This window comes from Liolophura sinensis, chromosome 9 (assembly GCF_032854445.1).
Source record: "Liolophura sinensis isolate JHLJ2023 chromosome 9, CUHK_Ljap_v2, whole genome shotgun sequence".
NCBI lineage: Eukaryota > Metazoa > Mollusca > Polyplacophora > Chitonida > Chitonidae > Liolophura > Liolophura sinensis.
Window position 1 is genome coordinate 32,919,393 of NC_088303.1, and position 20,300 is coordinate 32,939,692.

At 38.0% G+C, this 20,300-nt stretch overlaps 1 protein-coding gene across 1 annotated transcript; it reads left to right on the forward strand.

Annotated features, from left to right (window-relative positions):
• Positions 1–4,873: 4,873 nt before the first annotated feature.
• Positions 4,874–8,711, forward strand: LOC135474678 (alpha-tocopherol transfer protein-like). The gene is made up of 5 exons (XM_064754231.1): positions 4,874–4,924; positions 5,239–5,438; positions 5,900–6,010; positions 6,861–6,984; positions 8,397–8,711. Exons 1-5 carry the CDS (start codon positions 4,912–4,914, stop codon positions 8,540–8,542), a joined length of 594 nt encoding a protein of 197 aa, XP_064610301.1. The 5' UTR covers positions 4,874–4,911; the 3' UTR covers positions 8,543–8,711.
• Positions 8,712–20,300: the final 11,589 nt, after the last annotated feature.

Here is a 20,300-nt window from a genome sequence, read left to right on the forward strand (position 1 = left end):
TCGTATCACTTCACGAACACCCAAATGTGTCTTACAACAGCACTATAAACGTGAAGACGCTTGAATAGGAGACTGTCTAGCATTGATGCAGAGGTTCACTTTAAGCCCAAAGTAGGTGAAACCTATGAAAAAAATGCTTCCTTTATCAACATTCTTTTTTAAATTTCTTGACATTTTTACTTTGAAAACTCACTGGCTGCATATCAACACGGTATTCATTTGTAGAATACTTAATGTATTGAAGTTAACGCGATATTTTTAGAACTGGCTTGTCTATGGCGTGAATTTTCCATTATTCAGAAACCGGTACGCCATTATACGCGCCCGTGGCGTTGTGAGTAGGTGTTGTATACATGACACTTCCGCAATCGTCTCGCACATTTAAAATCAATCTCGACAATTGAATCCTGTTTGCTCACTTCAGTAGGTGGCCTACTTCGATTGGATGTATGAATAAAAAATACTTCTTCAGCCATGTGTGGAAAATATATGGGACTATATGGGTCGTTTCGCTAAAAGAAAATCTGCTTCTCAGGTCACCCTATGTGTGAACACTGTATGCAGACAAGAGTGTACTATACCTTGATATTCACTACCGGATACATTTGTGCGAAGGGAGTTTCTAGTCCGTGCCGTGGCACTAGCCGTCAAGCCTGGAAATGAGGCGTCTTCACTGACCCGGACTATTGACTATACGCCTATATCTATACACATTGATCCTGTACAGAGATCTGTTGTATCTCACGAGGGTATGTTCACATTTCGTTTTTATTTCATTTTTTTTGTAGGCTTATGATTTTCTTCAGACATAAAGCACAGCTTGTATTTATTTATTTACTTGGCAGGCTCCTGCCAGGCCTTCCCACGTACAGCCTGAGAGCAGTTTGTATTGTGCTGTCCGTTAATCATTTGCGGTCAGATATAAGTAGTCCTATCTAAAAGCATTATTTGTCACGTTGTCCATGAGAACTAGAGAGGCCCCATTGCACGCTCCCGGTTATAATAATTTTGAGAGAAAATTTGACTATTGATTTGAAAGCATTTTTGCACTGCTATTAATGCTGGGTAAGGGTATTTTGTAAGACAGTGTTTTGATCACGGTGAAAGACCACATACCCGTTTTGACGAAGAATATTGTCCGGGTTGATGGGGACAGAGAAAAGTTGAATGAATCAGTTTAAACCCAGTCATGGTTTTAGGTACTAAACATAACACATCTGGTGCCCGTTTCTCAAAGGTGTCACAAGTTGCGCCTGGCGCAAGGGGTGCGTCAATACATAGTGAAGATATAGGTCACCATAATGAATGCGCTAGCAGCAAATGTGCGACAGCTTTGAAAAACAGATCACAAATTATTAAAATCGTTGGGAATCAAAATTTCTCCGGTCATCACCGGTTTTACAAGACTATGTTGACACATACGGATACATAGGGATAAAAGATCATTTGTACACATTTGTAACCTTTTGCGTTCACACACGGAACTGTTGTTTCCGCCGTTTCCACTGAATAATTCGCCGCCATTTTGATTTTTAGTAAATGCTCACATTTTTTTATCAGAAATTTGAAATCAGTTTGGCTAAACCAAACAGGGGCAATGATTTTGAGAATCATTCCTGGCAAAATAAAGTCCATGTTAGAATGTCATGAAAGGGGACGTAGATTTAAAGATAATTTAAATTACGATTCGGAGTAGACTGAAAGTACAGTTGCGACACTTGTTACAGGTTTCTCAAATAGTCTGAAATACCGTCTTGAAATTATGGCGAATGGCTATGTGTGCACATTGGATGAGGCAAGTCTTTTAAAGGCCGAACAAGAACTGAACGAAGACCCTCAACAGCGGATGTCTGCAGTAGAAACCTTGAGGAAATGGCTGGAGGAGAGGATGGATTGGATACGGGTCCCGACAGGTGAGTCATTTAGTAGTGTAACAGGAATCGGACAAAAAACATAACACACATGTCTGCAGCAGAGAGGCTGAGAACGTGGCTGCACTGAGGAGAGGAAAGCTTATATTCGGGTGACAACAAGTGAGTCTCTCAGCTACAGAGGCGGAACAAGAATCGAGCAAAAAGACCTAATAGCGTTTGTCTGACACTGAGGAAATGACTGGACTAAACAGAGGGAATATTGGACAGGTACGCCTGTTAGAGCTTGGTGGAACAGAGAGTAAACCAAGAGGGCTATAAACCGCCCCTGTTCACAATAAAATGAGACGATAAGAACATTAGTGAAGAAGAGAGAGTATTCGAACAGCGTACCAAAAGGTGAGCCTGAGGAACAGGAAGTAAACGACAAGGCGTAACAGCGCATGTCAGCAGCAGACACAATAGCGGTAGAAAAGAAGAATTTGGATTCGGCTTTCAATTAAGTCTCTTAGAGGCTGAACAGGAATCGAACAAAGTTGCCCAACAGCACATGACTGTCGTTGAAATCAGATGTAGAGAGGAGAGAATGGTTTCAGATAATAGGGAACGATTCTGCGCAGTAGCTGTAATCGACACTTACTCTTCCAGCTCGAACCATTGGACTCATGCAAGTGACCCGTTCGGACGCATGAATCTATATATGTCATAGCTTTCTCATTATTTCTAGCTGGTTCAACTGAGCCGAAGTACCTTGTTCCCTGCTGTTCTTTGTTATAGCTGTTATGGTTTTATTTGCAGATACCTATTACTTGCTAAGTTTTCTACGCATGAAGAAGTTTAACCAGATCCTTAGCCGAGACAGTCTGGTGACGGCTTGGGAGTTACGAACTCGCTTTCCACAATGGTACAAAGATGCGGATCCAGCCAGTTCACGAGTACAGGCTGCTTTGTCAACGGGGTAAGTAGCGCGGGTCGGGTGACCGTGGCTGGTTTGCCGTAGTTTATTTTAAAATATTAAAGGGTTAGCTGGCATTGAATAAATCAGATAATCAGTTTGTCTGCATGGCGATTCGCTAGTTACATTCGAAGTTACCACGATTCAAAAGATCTGATACAATCAAATGAATGGAGTTGAAAATTCCATTTTACCGATGGACAGGTTCATGCTGACCATTTGCCAGCTATCACATTGTCGACGCTGCTCTGGTCTTACTGTCTGTGCTATACGTTTTTAATCATATTGTTTTCCTGCATAAATCAGGAGTTTGCTGGTGGACTAAGCGTCCCAGATGTCTGATCCCGCTGAATTGTTTTTATGTGATTGTATGTTAATGTGACGACAACACAGCATTCTGAGTAACTCTACACCAGTAAGGTCTAATAAATTGCAATTAGAATCACTGGATATTTGTTTTAACCTAATTCTGCTTAAGCCATGGTGCCAAGGGACGCGTAAATTACAAGTAATTATGCATTTAGATGAACAATTAGAATAAAACCCGGACTGAGGTAAAATGACAAGAGGCTGTATTTCACCGGTTACGTGTGATCATTTGCCAGCTATCACACCATCGTCGTTGCTCTGGTCTTACTCTCTGTGCTGTGCGTCCTTAACAATATACTAGATTTGTTTTAACGCCTAAAATCTTAACTGAGGTAAACTGACAAGAGGCTGTATTTCACCGGTTACTTGTGATCATTTGCCAGCTATCACACCATCGTCGTTGCTCTGGTCTTACTCTCTGTGCTGTGCGTCCTTAACAATATACTAGATTTGTTTTAACGCCTAAAATCTTAACTGAGGTAAATTGACAAGAGGCTGTATTTCACCGGTTACTTGTGATCATTTGCCAGCTATCACACCATCGTCGTTGCTCTGGCCTTACTCTGTGTGCTGTACGTCCTTAACAATATACTAGATTTGTTTTAACGCCTAAAATCTTAACTGAGGTAAATTGACAAGAGGCTGTATTTCACCGGTTACGTGTGATCATTTGCCAGCTATCACACCATGGTCGTTGCTCTGGTCTTACTCTCTGTGCTGTACGTCCTTAACAATATACTAGATTTGTTTTAACGCCTAAAATCTTAACTGAGGTAAATTGACAAGAGGCTGTATTTCACCGGTTACTTGTGATCATTTGCCAGCTATCACACCATCGTCGTTGCTCTGGTCTTACTCTGTGTGCTGTACGTCCTTAACAATATACTAGATTTGTTTTAACGCCTAAAATCTTAACTGAGGTAAATTGACAAGAGGCTGTATTTCACCGGTTACTTGTGATCATTTGCCAGCTATCACACCATCGTCGTTGCTCTGGTCTTACTCTCTGTGCTGTGCGTCCTTAACAATATACTAGATTTGTTTTAACGCCTAAAATCTTAACTGAGGTAAATTGACAAGAGGCTGTATTTCACCGGTTACGTGTGATCATTTGCCAGCTATCACACCATCGTCGTTGCTCTGGTCTTACTCTGTGTGCTGTGCGTCCTTAACAATATACTAGATTTGTTTTAACGCCTAAAATCTTAACTGAGGTAAATTGACAAAAGGCTGTATTTCAACGGTTACGTGTGATCATTTGCCAGTTATGACACTGTCGACGCTGCTCTTGTTTTCCTCTCTGTGCTGTACGTTTTAATTACATTAATAGACGATGTTAACTTCTCACTTAATGACATGACTGAGATGAACAATAGAAATTGCTATAAAACGTGGGGTTGTATCTGATCTTTTTCCACCCCTCAAAGATTATCATCTGTAAATACTTGATTGGTGTTTGATACGCCGTAGTCAAGAATATTTCGACAGCTGTCAGCATTACGGTGAGAGTCTGTAAATATCATATGGTATGCTCTTATTATTACGTACATACATTGCGATATTAACTCTACTAGCATTACTTATACATTTTGGGTAACAAAAGAGGTATTTTGGCTTCAATTAATCGGTTATTACCACCAATTTGTCTGTGTATGTACTCTTTATAGATATTACTATCCATTACCTGGACGGGACAAAAATGGACGGAAAATTATCATGATGAAAGGTGGTAAGTATTATTCGACAGATATCCAATGAATTTTTCGTTTCTATAGAAATAACGTTGAAATTAATTATTCAAATAGAATTCACACTTGCAGGCTTGCAGATAATATATAATTAGTTCAAATCTGAAATTTGAGGAGGTATATACTCTGGCTTTATTTTAGGTACTTGACAAAGTGCGTGGTTTCCCCCTTTCATAAACCAGTCTGCCGTGCTCTTCAGTTACGAGAACCAATCTCAGCGTTAAACACCAATCAAATAAATAAAACTTAGTGAACGTAGAGATTCAAAAGTGAAAGATATCATGTTGTGTTTTAGGAAATACCTCTAACTCTGGCAAAGAGTATGGCCCCGATGACATAATACGTGGATTTGCCGTTCTCCATGACTTTATGTGTCGAGACGAAAATATTCAAGTGAATGGTTTCGTCTACATTCTGGATCTGGGTGGATTCTCCATGGGTCACGTGACATTCATGGGCCCAGAGACCTTCACAAAAGCAACAAACTGCTGGATGGTATGTTTGCACCGAGAACAAAAAAATATGCCGTATTCGTGCAGTTGAGATACCTCGGAAAGCATTTCATGTAATGCGATGCCCCGCTTCTCAACGTGAATTTTCCTCAATATATGGACTATAACATAACTTTTCTAACTATTCGCGTGAATTCTTAAGAAATCACAACAGATACGTCCCCAATGCAGTGATGTTAATTGAAAACGTGCGTGATAACATGCAAATATTCGCGATCGCTTTACATGAATTTCACTCAGATGCTTGTATTTCAATCACACGATGGGTACCAGCAACGAACAGGGAATTTTCGACTTTCCATTGTCTTTATCTTTTTGGGGTCCTTGGTAGCCATAAACGGTCGCTCTGATGCATATACACGATGCATATACCTCCCCAGAATCGAGTGGCTTAGAACCCTATTCAAATAATCAAATGTATCACATCGTCTCTTTTCGTTGTAGAAAGCCCATAGCGGCAGAAACAAGGAGCTGCATTTCTACAACGGGGGCCAGATGTTTGACGTTCTTTACGGATTTCTTAAGCAGGCATTCTCAAAAAAGATTCAAGATAGGGTAAGGTCTATGACTGAAATCTAGGCCTTGGTATAGTATGCTATTTATTGCTTGGGCGTTGAGAAACTTTCAATAACTACGCATCTTTGAAAACAAATACAGTGTATGTATAAACTTTAAATACCGCATTGCTTTAATACAATGATATTGTCACTGATGAAGTGAAGCTAGGGTTTTTGGTCGAAAGACCACTAGCCCTTGCATAATGGCGATGGCTGAGGTTCGCATTCCTCTGTTTAGATGAAGTGGTTTCCCCGGGCACTCTCCGCCATTCATATGCCTGACCGCCTTTATATAAGTTAAAACTTCTCGAACACGGTGGTAAAACACCAATCAAATACCCCTGTGTTGTAGTAATTTGATCAAAAATAGTTTCTGACAGATCGCGTGATACAGTACGATTTTTTAGCTTTAACGATAAAAGAGTTAGAACTCGGCACCACCCTATTGTCCTTGGTGGTGTAATAGGGTGTGGTTTATATTAGCACATGTTACGGCTCATGCCGAAGACTTGAGAAATGGTACTTAGTTGCTGCCTGGCTTGGCGCTCAGCACTGAGAGGTTAGAGCAAGGAAACATAACTAGTTGGACGGTGTCAGTATAATGTGACTGGGTGGGGTGTCATGTCTGGTGAAGACACTGTAAATGTATAAACACCTAGGACTCCTTGTCGTCATGTGACTGAAAAATTGTTAACTACGATGTAAAACCCCAAGCGTATATACGTACACTTCATGACAAGAAGTCATTTATTTCTATTCTAACATATCACAAAGTCTCCACAATTCAAGCATTTTAGACTAGGAAAAAAGTTTGAAAACACTCCAGGTAGGAGACTTTCTGATTCCAGGTTGTTAACCACGGAAACAACTTCAGCTCTATCTACAAATACGTAGACAAATCTATGCTTCCGGAAGAGTATCTACCCGACGACTATGACGGACCGTGCGCTGGACCAAAACAGAAAATACTAGGTATTAAAGGATGGAACTAAAGTCATAATTATAGGTTCAGTCAAGAAAGCAATGAATATCTCACGGTGTGTCCTTATGTTATATTTATTTATTTGACTGGAGTTTTACAATGTACTCAAGAGTATTTCACTTAAACGAAGACTGCCAGCATGGTGGGAATTGGTCGGAACACAGGACAGGTGAAGTTGAACTCACAGCGAGTCATTCTTGGTCATTGTTCTGGGCCAGCACGTTAACCACTACACTGAAAAACTAGACATTTAACATTTAGACATATCTCTGCAATCGATATTAAACGTGCTTAACAAATTAATGCCTTTCAGTAAATATCGGACTCGTAGTTATATAGAGCGTTAAAATGATTCCAAAGTTTCAAAAAGCAATAATTTGATCAGTTTTATTCATTTTATTTATTTATTTGATTGTGTTTTACACCGTACTCAAGAATATTTCACTTATACGTCGACGGCCAGCATTATGGTGGGAGGAAACCGGGCAGAGCCCCGGGGGAAACCCACGACAGTCCGCAGGTTGCTTGCAGACCTTCTATTCTTTTTAGGAAAATCAAGGTATGTTTTTTTTTTCAAATACACGTGTATGTTTCATAAATATGTTGATTTAATTTATAAATGCATGCACTATTTTATAACTACTAACATTTCATAGTATAAACGTAATAATTTATGTAGTAAATTGATTGGGTTTATTACATAAACGGAGTGATTTAAAGTTTTCAGTGCATATGATCAACATTATAAAGGGGTCTTATTATCAGTTGTTGGATAAACATGTTTAAGTGTTTAAGTATTAAACGTGTTACAATTAAACAATAAGCACATTTATTATCTGTTGCAAAGAGATGTTTAAATGTTAAACATTTGTGTTTTCAGTAATATGTTTTCTGTTGTGTTGAAAGTTATTGAAAAATGACAGCAAGAGTAAGACGTTATGTTGCATCTAGACTGTGTTAAGTCTCTAAAATCCTATGGTATGTAGAATTCTAATTATTCTAACAAAAACAATGGTGTAAGTGCTAAATCATTGCTGTGGTGAACCCCAAAATTTCTGAAAGATCAGGCTGTAATATCGAGCGGATGCATATACAAATAACCATTAAGTCAGACCTTGTCTTATAACGACTAACTAACTTGCACGTTGCACGTCATTTTAGGAATTAGTCTTATGATCATTGACCTTTAACCTACATTTTGGTTGACGGCTGGTGTACGAATATTTGTTTCGATGCACAGATTCTGTTCTTATTGGGCAACACTTAAAAACTGTGTTCCATTGTTTGCCCATTTCCTTACACCACAGTGAAGTGTTTTTCTCTTTACCTTTTAACTGTGACTTTCCTAACCCATTTCATTTTCAATGTAACACCTGTTCAGTACTTTGATTTGTTTTTTCAGACGAATACTTGGTGTCACTGAAATCGTCTGAGTTCAGAGAGTACATGGCTACGCTCACCAATGGACAATACTTTGTGGATTCCGCCAAGAAACCTAAGAAAGGTCAACAGGAGAATGCGTCTTTCAGGCCTCTGGTTATGTCTTAGGATTTAGTTTCCGGAAGTTAACGTATGCCATACGTTGTGGCTGTAAGTCTAGAGGTTTGACAGGTAAATATCGAAGGACGGTGGTTTGCTTTGGGAGCTCAGGTTTTCACCAGCAATAAACTTGACCCCGCCATTGTATAAGTTAAAAATTTTCCACTGTGGCATTAAACACCAGTCAAATAAATATCATTGTCCTAAGTTGTATAATAGACCTATGTTGTTATATTAAAGAATAGACCTATGGTGTTATATTAAAGAACAGACATATTGTGTAATATTAAAGAATAGACATGGTTTTATATTAAATAACAGACCTATGGTGTTATATTAAAGAATGTTCATGTTCATATCGTGTAATATTAAAGAATAGACATCTGATGATATATTAAAGAATAGACATCTGATGTTGTATTTTAAGAATAGACATCTGAGGCTACATTAAAGAATTTAATAATAAAGAAATTTATGTACCCAATGACTCCATGTTTTCATGCTCGTTGTGTTTGTATTAACCAAGTGGGATCATTTTAAATGTGTTACTGTGATTCTTCTAATGTTTATGACGGATATTAGTAGTGCTGAAAGCAAAAAATTACATTTTGTCTCGGATTTACATTTTTATCGGATGCATACATCAGGTTTTTGTGTATATATGGAACTAAACATGTGAGAAGGGACGAACTGTATTTCTGTTACAATCACATGTATCTTAGCTAAATAAAGAGCAGGCCAGATGTCCCTAAAGGTTTTACAATACATTGCCTTAAAGTTTCCCCTCATTAATTCATTTTAGTTAAAAAATCTGCATACCCTGAGCTTCAGCCTGAGAGCTGTTTACGTTAAATATTATCGGATTAGTGTTCTCTATTTATTTGATAGTTGTTTCACGAATTTTTAACATACGATTGCGCTGATTTTTTCGGGGTGGAAAAAAAAACAGAGTTATCCAGGTAAACCACCGACCTTTGGCAGGTTACTGACGCATTTTCCATATAGTCACGAGGAGACATCGCTGGACGTTTACAGCGCTTGCACGATGAAACTATATTAAGTCATGGACCAGTGGGTGGCGGGTTCGAATCCAGCGCTCGCTGTTTCGGTTGGGGTTTGAAGTTGAAAGGTTAGTTGGTCTGTGGTTTGCTTCGAGCACTCCACTTTCCTCAACTCACAAAAATGACCGACATTCTTGCGTACTGTGTTAAACATGCCGTGCTTTTGCCAGTGCGTAAATTTAACATTTCAATTTATTCTCTAAACTGTTGTGCTTGAGTTAAAATATGTGAAGGTACTAACAAATATGCCAGCAATTTGTGATCGCTTAGAAATCGTTAGAAATCGCTCATTTTTATTTCAAAAATGAGCTTGAAAACACTTGCTTCGCACTTTCAGCATAGTCAAAGTTTATCGGGGAGACCATTTGACAAAAGTATGGATGCTTTTCCTCGATGTCCACATCAAACTACTCTCTGGATAAACATTACAGATGGGTAGTGCCCCCCCCCCCTCCCTCCCCAACATACACAAACATTTACATCTTATTCAGAAAGAAAAATTGCTTGTTTACACACAAAAAATCATTGAGAAAGGCAAATGACAACTGATAAGCCCTTCTTTCCATCTAAGCAAGCTCTTACGCTCAACCGTAATCATCATGTGCACGACTGATCTCTTAAATCAAACAGTAAACACTGAAGGCCTTTACAGGCGCTGTATCAGTGCATGACCGTCACACACCGATCGCCTCAGTCACATTCTACGTACAGTGCATGATACCAGTGAGAACAGCAAAGTGTTTATTAATGGTCTAGCCGCTCGTGCAGACTCCCATTTTAATCCTGTGCTGTAAGAGTATAAGCCGTGGCAGTGGTAAGTATTGTTTCTGTTAACCACGTCATGTTATATATCTTCTTATATCTAGTGTAGGTCTACATCAGAATGTCTTGTCATGTGCGCCTGTCAAAGACTGCTTGGCCCTCAAACCTCCATTTTATTTCCTTCATCTTTGTGTCTGTATTATTGGCGAATTAAGGGAGTTCACGAGCAAACCAGCTTCCTGGCAGCTGAACTTTTACAAAATGTCGTCATTTCAGTTTCTTGTAGATGTTTTCTTGTAGGTTATACAGCGCCGTATAAGGCGACATGAAAAAACGTTTTCTTTTCTTCTTCAAAATTTGAGTGGACAATGACAATATGACTTCAACAACATCACAACCGATACCCATGAGTATTTGATAATAATGAATGAATGAATGATTGTGGCTTAACGCCACATCGGCAATATTTCAGCCATATCGTGGCGATACTTGATAATATGCCGAAGAGCTAAATATAGACACTAGAAATAAGTGTTTCGTTTATAAACACATTCCTGTTACAGTTTATAAGCGCCTCCTGATATTTAATTTTCATAAAGCCTCTTTAACAATTAAAGAGATGTGCTTATTACAGTAAACGTGTGAAATGTTTACATGACAATGTAAGCACAACATGAAAAATGTGTAAGTAAGGGGTGTACCGAATAAATATTAAAAACTAGAATATATAATATTTATCATTATATTTCTGTATCAAATTTTCATGTTCGAGCACGTAAACTTAATTTGGAACCGCACGACGTGGCCTAGCACCGATGGTACAGGAGAGCTCCTAACTCATGTAATTGAGCAAAATGGGTGGCTAGCTAGTGACGCTCATTCACTATATATTCTGCTGATATGAGTTATAGAATTCTTTGAACATTTTTAGAACACCTCTGAGAGACTTTTTCACAATTAATTCAAATTTAGAAACTCACTTTCATTAAAGGTTCTCAAACGAAGTACAGACAGGTGTGGCTCCGCTTACAGGTTCTTCAAAGAGACAGAAATAATATCTTGAGTCATGGCGAATGGCTATGTGTGCACTTTGGATCAGGTAAGTCTTCTAAAGGCCGAACAAGAACTCAATGAAGACCCTAAGCAACGGATGTCTGCAGTGGAGACGCTCAGAAAATGGCTGGAGGAGAGAAGAGACTGGATTCGGGTACCGATGGGTGAGTCTATTAGTGGCGGAAATCGAGTAAAAAAGACCTAATAACGCACATGTGTAGTGTAGAGAAGCGAGGGAAAGGCTTGAGGAGGGAAGAGACTGGATTCGGCTTCCGACAGGTCAGTGACTTCGTGGCGGAAACAGGATCAAGTGAAAAACGTAGTAACGCTTGTGTCCAGGAGAAACGATAAGGAAAAGGCTAATATTTTGTTTCGCTGATTGTTTAAAATGTCACTCTGTTCATACAGGTGACGGGCGCTCTTTCGAGATATACAAATGCCTCAGTCCGAAAATCCCGTCTAAGGATGGCGTATGTTTACAGTCATCCTTAACCCAGTCGACGTGTGCACCCGATTATGACACTGTATCTGTATTCTGTTATCCCATGGCAAAGCTCGCTGCATACGCAATACTTAATGTCCAAATCCACTTAATACATGGTCTGTCCGCAAGCTAAGACATTTGTGCACCTACTTCAAACATTGGCACTGACCTTTATTTGATATTTCCTCAGAAAATCTCAGTGGAATTTGAAAACAAGGTTAGCCTTGAGTTACTCACCGCGTGATGCCGTCAGGTAATTCACCTGACTTTTGCCGATGACACGTAAGTGTTTTCTCGAATTTTCGTTCCATCGAGAAAGTCGGCGGAAGGCTCTCTTCCCAAATACATATTTTACTATGGATAGCCTCTCGGCTGTGAACTAGAGCTTATACCCAATATTAAAAGTTCACAGCCGATTTCTAATAATTTCCTTTGCCGGTGTCGAACAAAGCCGGCCTTATAGCGCTTCGACGGGTACACGTATCCGTTTCCGGTATCCGGTATACCTGTATCCGTTTGGATATACCCGTAAAATACTGTTGCCACATTGTTTGGCGGGGGGAGAAGGGGTATACTTTACTGAACCGATGGCTAGTGTCCTTGTGTTTCCACAGCGAGATTTCAAATTAATTATTCTTTTTGTGACATAATCATTGTAGGATATTCAACGAAATCTTGTAAACATCGCAGCTGCCAGGGTCTTTCGACGGCAAGATATAGAATTCTCCCTGGCCCAATTCTGTTCGCCACACTCTACCTTAAAACACACCTAATCCCGCGAAATTGAATTGCCGAGAATAACCGGCGTGAGAGTTTACACTGACGTAACATGGACACAGGCCTACACCTCCAAGAACAAGTCACTTAAGCTATATCTGAAGTTCTGCGTGTAGCGCACTTACATAAATCCCCATGTTTCTTTTTTTGTGAATTAAATTAATTCACTCATGGACTGGTATAACCGCAGTGACAAACTGAGACCTTACACCGTAATATCATCAACATTATCAAAGAATCCCCAACAGAGCCTCTTTTATGTTGGCATCCACCATTATGTAACTCTCATTTCACATGCGCAAAGTCTCTTGGCCTTGGAAAGATACCGTTCGGGAGATCCCAAAATTTAAAAAAAAAAAAAAAATGGTTAGTCAGGTGTGTGGATACCTTTTTCCCCTGTCAAAACTCTATGATAGTGAGCATATGCAGCTGGGAATATATTGGTATAATTTCCTTAACTGTCACTGAGATGACCACTGCCAAATGCTGTGAAAATTTTCAAGGATAGAAACAGATATATTGTTGTGTAGTGGAAACAATGGTAGTGACACCAGAAAGGGGAGATGCAATTCTGAAAGGATACAGAAAAGTTCACATGCAAAGACAAAGCTGATATGTTCCATCCTTTAATCTTCGTGTAACACGACATGTTTTTGGCTATCCTCTTCTCCATGTATAAATGTTTTGAACAATGTAAATTAAGTCAAATCTAGTGATCTGAGCTGAGGCTCACTTGGGTGCTTACACTCTTCATACTTCTCGACAAGCATGTACATCGAATGATGTGTTGAGGACAGAATAAATGTTTGATCTTTCACATGAAGGAATAATCACTTCAATCTCATAAAGTTTAATTAAAATTAGAAAATTTAGAAGAATGGAAACAGATTTCTCATTATACATTTTATTTTACTAAGCAATGAGGTCCCACTTCATTTCATCAAAAGTATCAGCTGGACAGGATTTTGGTTATATCTTCACTTGCTCTCCTCCTCTGTACAGGACCTGAAAATGCTATCACAAAGTGTTGACTTAAATTATGCTGTAGTACTCATAAATATTTTTAGCGAACGTTTACTTCTTAGTTTTATTGTAAATATCTAAGAATACTTATTTTGAGAATCGCTAAATATTGGGTGACATAATTTAGTACTGTGTTCTGATCAATGTTGATGAAGTTTAATTCTGATCAATTATTTGAACGGATTCTACGATTCTTCTTCCATTCTGGGGGGAAAAAACAACAAAAGAACGACCTACCTACCCTGATTTTGTTATACAGGGCTTGTATCATCAAACAAACAATATTTCAATTTTGGCCTAAGGTGCGTTTTAGAGACATTATAAATTATATATGTCGCCAGGGACGTCACAACCACTTTACTCAATATCCGATTCACTTTTTCACGTACCGGCTCACGTTACATCGCGAGAACAGGTTGCAAGTTTATTCTGACCTGAAAATAGAGGAGATGAATAAAGCAATTTGGCCCATGAAGTCCACCTTACATTCAAAACATTAAACTGCATTTAATTCGGTGGGAAAAAAAGGTAAAAAAAAGACATCAAAACACTAAGTCTTTTGAGATACAGCATTCAATGTCGTGTCTGTTAAAGCTGTCTTTTTATGTTTTCTTTCCCTAAGCAGCTTAAACGGCTAGAGCTTTGGGCCTTGACGAATCATAGGACACGTTGATTACTGTGCGTGAAATGTGTATTTTCTTACGAGGGAATTTTAACGAGTTCATACCGAAAAATGTCAAACATATTTGCTCCGTTCCACTCGACTGAACAGATGAGCTCACAAGGTTGATCGCCATTTTGTTTTATCGTGGTGTATACAACTCCTAAAACTACGAGGATGAAGATAGTTCATAGTATCAAAATGCACTAGTGAAGAGGGCTGATTGTCTATCTTTTTGAGATGAATAGATTTAGCTCAAGCTGCATTATTTGTACTGAACATACACAAAAAACAAGATATTACACTCAAAAAATAATAAATAAACATTTAACAGAAAGTTTGTTGTTTGAGTGATCTTAGTCTGCATTATGTCATAACAGCAGATTATTCTGTTAATTATAGCATGCATACATACATGTGTTCTAATAATTGACCGGCCCGGATAGCACAGTTGGTAGAGCGTCCGCTTCGGGACGGGTAGATCCAGGATCAATCCTTGATCGAGTCACACCTAAGACTTTAAAAGAGGAAGTTGTAACTTCCTCGCTTGGCGTTCAGCATGAAGGGGATAGTGCAACGACTGGTTGACCCGTATCAGTATAATGGATCGGGCGGGGCCGCTTCGGTAAGTCGTCACAGTGAAGCAGCACTAAATAAAAGAGCGGTGGAAATCCGTCCTGCAACAAGGAGGCACATTACACGTACATGCACCCTAATGATTCCTTCGTCGTCATATGACTGAAAAATTGTTGAGTACGACGTTAAACCCCAAGCACTCACTCACTCACTCTAATAATTGTACTACACTAACAGGATATTAATGCTGCATTTGACACAGTATAAAGTTATAATAAAAGATCAGCTTTTAGCATCATTCAAACAACATGCTTCCTGACACTTCGACGGATTTAGCGTAATGGCTCATCTTTCTGGTATTTAATAAATTAACTTTAATGATGGTTATTTTCAATGGGTATAACAGAACTACTGTAAACATAATATGTGTTTTAATGTATATGTAGTTAAAACGCGCTTATTGGTTAGACGAAAGATGAAACACTTTTGTCCGCAGGTAGCAGAACGATTGTCAAAACTTTAAATCGAGAGCTGAGAAAATATTCCGTTTAATAGTATGCGGATTACAATTGAATCCATGCCAGCCATCTCATTAATCGGTATGCTGTAATCGGTCATTGATTTCTAGATCAATTCTTGATTTATTTGATTGGCGTTTTACGCCATGCTCAAGAATATTTCACCTGTAAGACGGTGACCATCATTATGGTGGGAGAAAGCCGAGCAGAGCCTTGTCGAAAGCAACGACCATCCGCAGTTTGTTGCCAGACCTACAGACGTACCGGTTGGAGAAGAGGCTAGTATGAGCTGGACTTGAACTCACAACGACCGCATTGGCGTCAAGTAGTAAGGAGAAGAACATAAGTATGATACAAATATCATATGAAAGAGCATGAAAAGCTATTTACAAATATGCTGTTTAATATTTCTTCAATTTGTTTTCTATCAGGAGAAAGGTGGATATTTGGGATAACCTTTTGGCATATATGGTGTTTGCAAAATAATACTCTAAATAAGGATGTCATACATTAATAAATTTATTTGAATGTAAATTGGTTGTTTATGTTCAAACACGTGCATTTAATCCGGCTTTTAACAGTATTTATGAATATATTAAACACATCAATATGATTAAAATTCAGGTAGAACACATCTGTCAGATGACAAGACCAAATTCTAGCACGAGTATATTTCTTAACCTTGAGACTGATTTAGAATATTATTACGTAGAGATGATATATACCAAGAGGTGGTCCCAAATACCCACCATAGTTGAACAGATTGGCAACTGCAGGTCTGGTCTCCGTTTCATAGCCGTCTGATCTGCTTTACATCAGGAGGCTGTACAGAGTAGTCTCCCATCTCTTTCAAAATCCATTTTCCATTTGCAGAGCTGTAGCCCTTGTATTGAGATTCCTGTTGAGTAGTTTGATTAGGTAATTGACTAGTGTCACTTCACTGAAAACGACAAGTTTGTGGAGTTTCCATGTTTCGGTTTAATTAAACCACCATCAGGAATGAAGAAATGCGATAGCAATCACCGATCAGAGATAAACAAACCAGCGCAAATACAATCTAATTTTTGCTATTATTTTAGTGGAATACCCCCACTGAATTTAAAGGCAAAGAAAACACTAACGTGAAGAATGTCAGATGAAAGACCATTAAGCACTGTTCAAAACAACAGTTTTATTTTTTAGAATTTTTTCAACCTAGTAAAATTCATTTGAAACTTTGGATTCTACGCCGACCTTTTCTGACCATATTTGGGGCCAATGACGTCACATCAGGTTTTTTCCACTCAACACGCATACAAGGTTAATGTCATCATTTAAAGTAAATGAACTTACAGAGCTATGAGTGCATTCGCCGAGTATACCTTGAAACGAACGCCAAAATATAGACGTTACGTCACTGACACCTTCTTGATGAATACGTACCACACTAGAGTCTGATGTTTAAAACCATTTTATTTGCTGTTGGAAAATTTCTATTAATATTTTCTATTGAACTATTTTTCTGATCAGTGTTTAACGGGTTTTTATCTTATATACGCTTCATGTTAGTGTTTCTTTTGCATTTAATACCATTCACGAAATATCAGCCTCATCTGTGACAGTGATACAGTTGAAAGTCCGTAATCAAGATCGTACAATTTATAAAGTTTGTGGTCATTTTAACTTTGTAAAAAGTATATGGACGAGTCTGATATTTATTGAAAGGCAATAAGTGTAGTTATTCTTGGTAAATATAGAGCTATTTTGTTGTTACTGAGTGTCTGTTTTGCATTTGTACGGTTTGATTGCCGTTATTATTACCCACTATCTGGACGAGACAAAGATGGACGGAAAGTCATCATAATAAAACTTGGTAAGTGTTACTTGTTCGATTATTTAATAAATACTATATATATGTTACAGCACATACTTTATTACTGAATTCAAAATAAGTGATTCTTATATCTTGAAAAGGTCATAAAGCGACTCGCATTATAATTTTTTCGAATTTATAAATTTTTACGTGTTACAAGTGCATAGAAGAGGCTGATATTCTGCGGTAGGTCATTATTTAACCTATTCTAAAATAATAGCAAAATTTTTTCTTGCAAAAAAAAGTCTCCTAGGATTTTAGGAATTTAGGAGAATAGTTAGAAAGAGTGAGCCACGATCTGTAGTGACTGATTATTTGCAAGAATAGTTATAATAGGCGAGTCTCAATCTGCAATGTTTTTGAATGAAAGATTTAATATTGTAAGATACAATCTTCCGCCCAATGGTTTTGTTCCAGCAATCACAAAGAAATGTCCTGCAAATTCCATGAGTTATTCCATATTTTCTTTTAGGCAATTTGTCAACTTCCGGTAAGGAATATGGCCCCAACGACGTAATACATGGGTTTACTCTTCTCCATGACTTCCTGTACCGAGACGAAAATATTCAAGTGAATGGCTTCGTCTATGTATCAGACCTCAGTGCATTCAGCATGAGTCGCGTGACTTTCATGGGCAACTGATACGTTTACAAAAAGGATCAAACTGCTGGATGGTATGTATATTTCTCATAATTACAAGTTTTTTTCTCATAATCACAAGACTTTTTCTCGTATTTAAAGTATACTCAAAAAATACATAAACGCACGAAGCAATTTTATATTGTTTTCTCTCAGTATTAATAACATGTTTACTCAAAAAAAAAAACTAAGGTAAGCAGTCATTTTCAATTTCAACTTCAGTTTCCACAAGATTTTCACATTTTAAGGGAGATAATCCAGACGATATGGCAGCTTGAAAATGGAGTAGCCGCTAACCACAGTTCACTTCGTGATGCTAACAGTAGACACACTGGGTATAATGACGACTAAGGCATAAATATGAAGTTTAATCTTGCCAAAATATGACAAAACTAATCACATTATAAAGTTTATGTTTTGCATATGAAAACAAATGTTCACGGCACAAAGAAAAATATTTTTGAAAGCTTCAGTCAAAATATTTTCCCTGTTAATGTAGATCTCCATACAGTAAAACGGAAAGACAGGGCCTCATTTGAGCCTCATTTGACTGAGATTGCTTTTTTGGCGGGTTATTATTAAGCAACCATCTGTTCGACCAAGTTTTATACTTCTGATTCGGAAATTTACGGTGTGATTGTGCCGTGATTTTGAAATGTACAAATTAATACTTGATTAATAAAGTCTCACATTTGTACATCTATCTATCATTCGTATGTCGCCTTCATCCGCTGCGATTTCACGTCAGTGTGATCAACTTGATCAACATATACCCGGTGAAGGGCCGTAGTTTCTTCAAACCTTACTTCAAAGGTGAAATTAATTGAGGAATGCACAATTGCAGTAATGAAATAAATCAATACACCACTGAATTTTCTTTCATGTAAGATAGCCAGCGACAATGGCTTTCACTTGTCGTACATATAAACAGTTTCGGCATTAACATGGTTGCATATCTGTTCCCATGGATTTTAATCAGATATCAAATATTAATTTCGTTGTAATTAATGTCTTTTGGTGAGACTTCACTATATATTTACCTTTATATTTTGGTACACATGTTTGTAATACATGTACAGATTTGATTTCAGTCGGTCAAATCTTCGCTGACTGGTGCGTAAAACGCTCATCTCCCCATACATGCTTGACCATTGCAACGTAAAGCTTTAGAAATCCTGAGATCTTCACACAAAGCCATTTGTGAATAAAGTCAAATTTTAAAACATCGCCAGAATGCTTACTTTTTGATAATGAAAGTTGAAGTTATTGATACATTGAAGTTGAAGTTGAAATGCTACATTTGTCTCCACATTTATATGGTGATCAGAATTTCATTTTTTGTCGTTCCGCACTAGCTTAAGGTCAGTGTTACCGTTGCTTGATTGGGCTCTACACTAAAAAAAAAAAGAAATCTTTTAATTTTAATAGGAAGTCTGTTGTCTGTGTGACGCTAGACTGTATTCTGTTGTTGAAACAGACTATTCTGTTAAACGTAACACACATATTCCATTAATTCAATATAAAGATTCTATCAGACAAACAGGATTTTTTGTTGAATATTACAGAATATTGTGTTATAATAACAGATTATTGTAGTATAAGTTTCTGTTAAAATTAACAGATTATTTTTTTAGTGTACCGTTAGATTCTTTTGTATTTCTAACCAGAGGCGGTCCTTGTATGGACAAAAATAGGGCGTGAAAATGTCAACCAAATAAAGAAACGTGTCGCTTGACTATTATAAGCATCGAACTGCATGTATTCATTGCAGAAAGCGCACTGTGGCAGAAACAAGGGGGCTGCACTTTTATAACGGAGGTCAGATGTTTGACGTTCTCTATGGCCTTCTCAAGCAGTCATTTTCGAAAAAGATGCAAGACAGGGTAAGACCATGGGCTGTATATAATCCATTGCTTTAATGTTAGTGTTTATTAAGTGTGATGACTACACAGCATTTTAATAATCCTAGACCGTTGACAACTAATAAAAAAATATTTTCACCTCTTTGTGTTTCTGGCCTAACCCTACTGAAGCAATGGTGCCGTATAGAAGGCATAAAAGCTGGTAATGTCTTAGCATCTGTATGAGCAGTTAGCATAAACCCTGTCCAAGATAAAGTTGCAGAATGCCTTATTTCATCGATTAAGTGTTACTAATTAGCCATTAGCCAATTATCACACTGTCACCACTGCTCAGGTATAACTCCCTATGCTGTTGTCTTTTATATTGATATTATGACATTTATTCCAGGGACGTTCAGAAACCTTGGACAATTACGCTTCTTGGAAGACAACCGCTATATATACACCGATATTATATAAAAACCATTAACCTTCGTCCAGTCAAGTCGCAGGTTCCAAT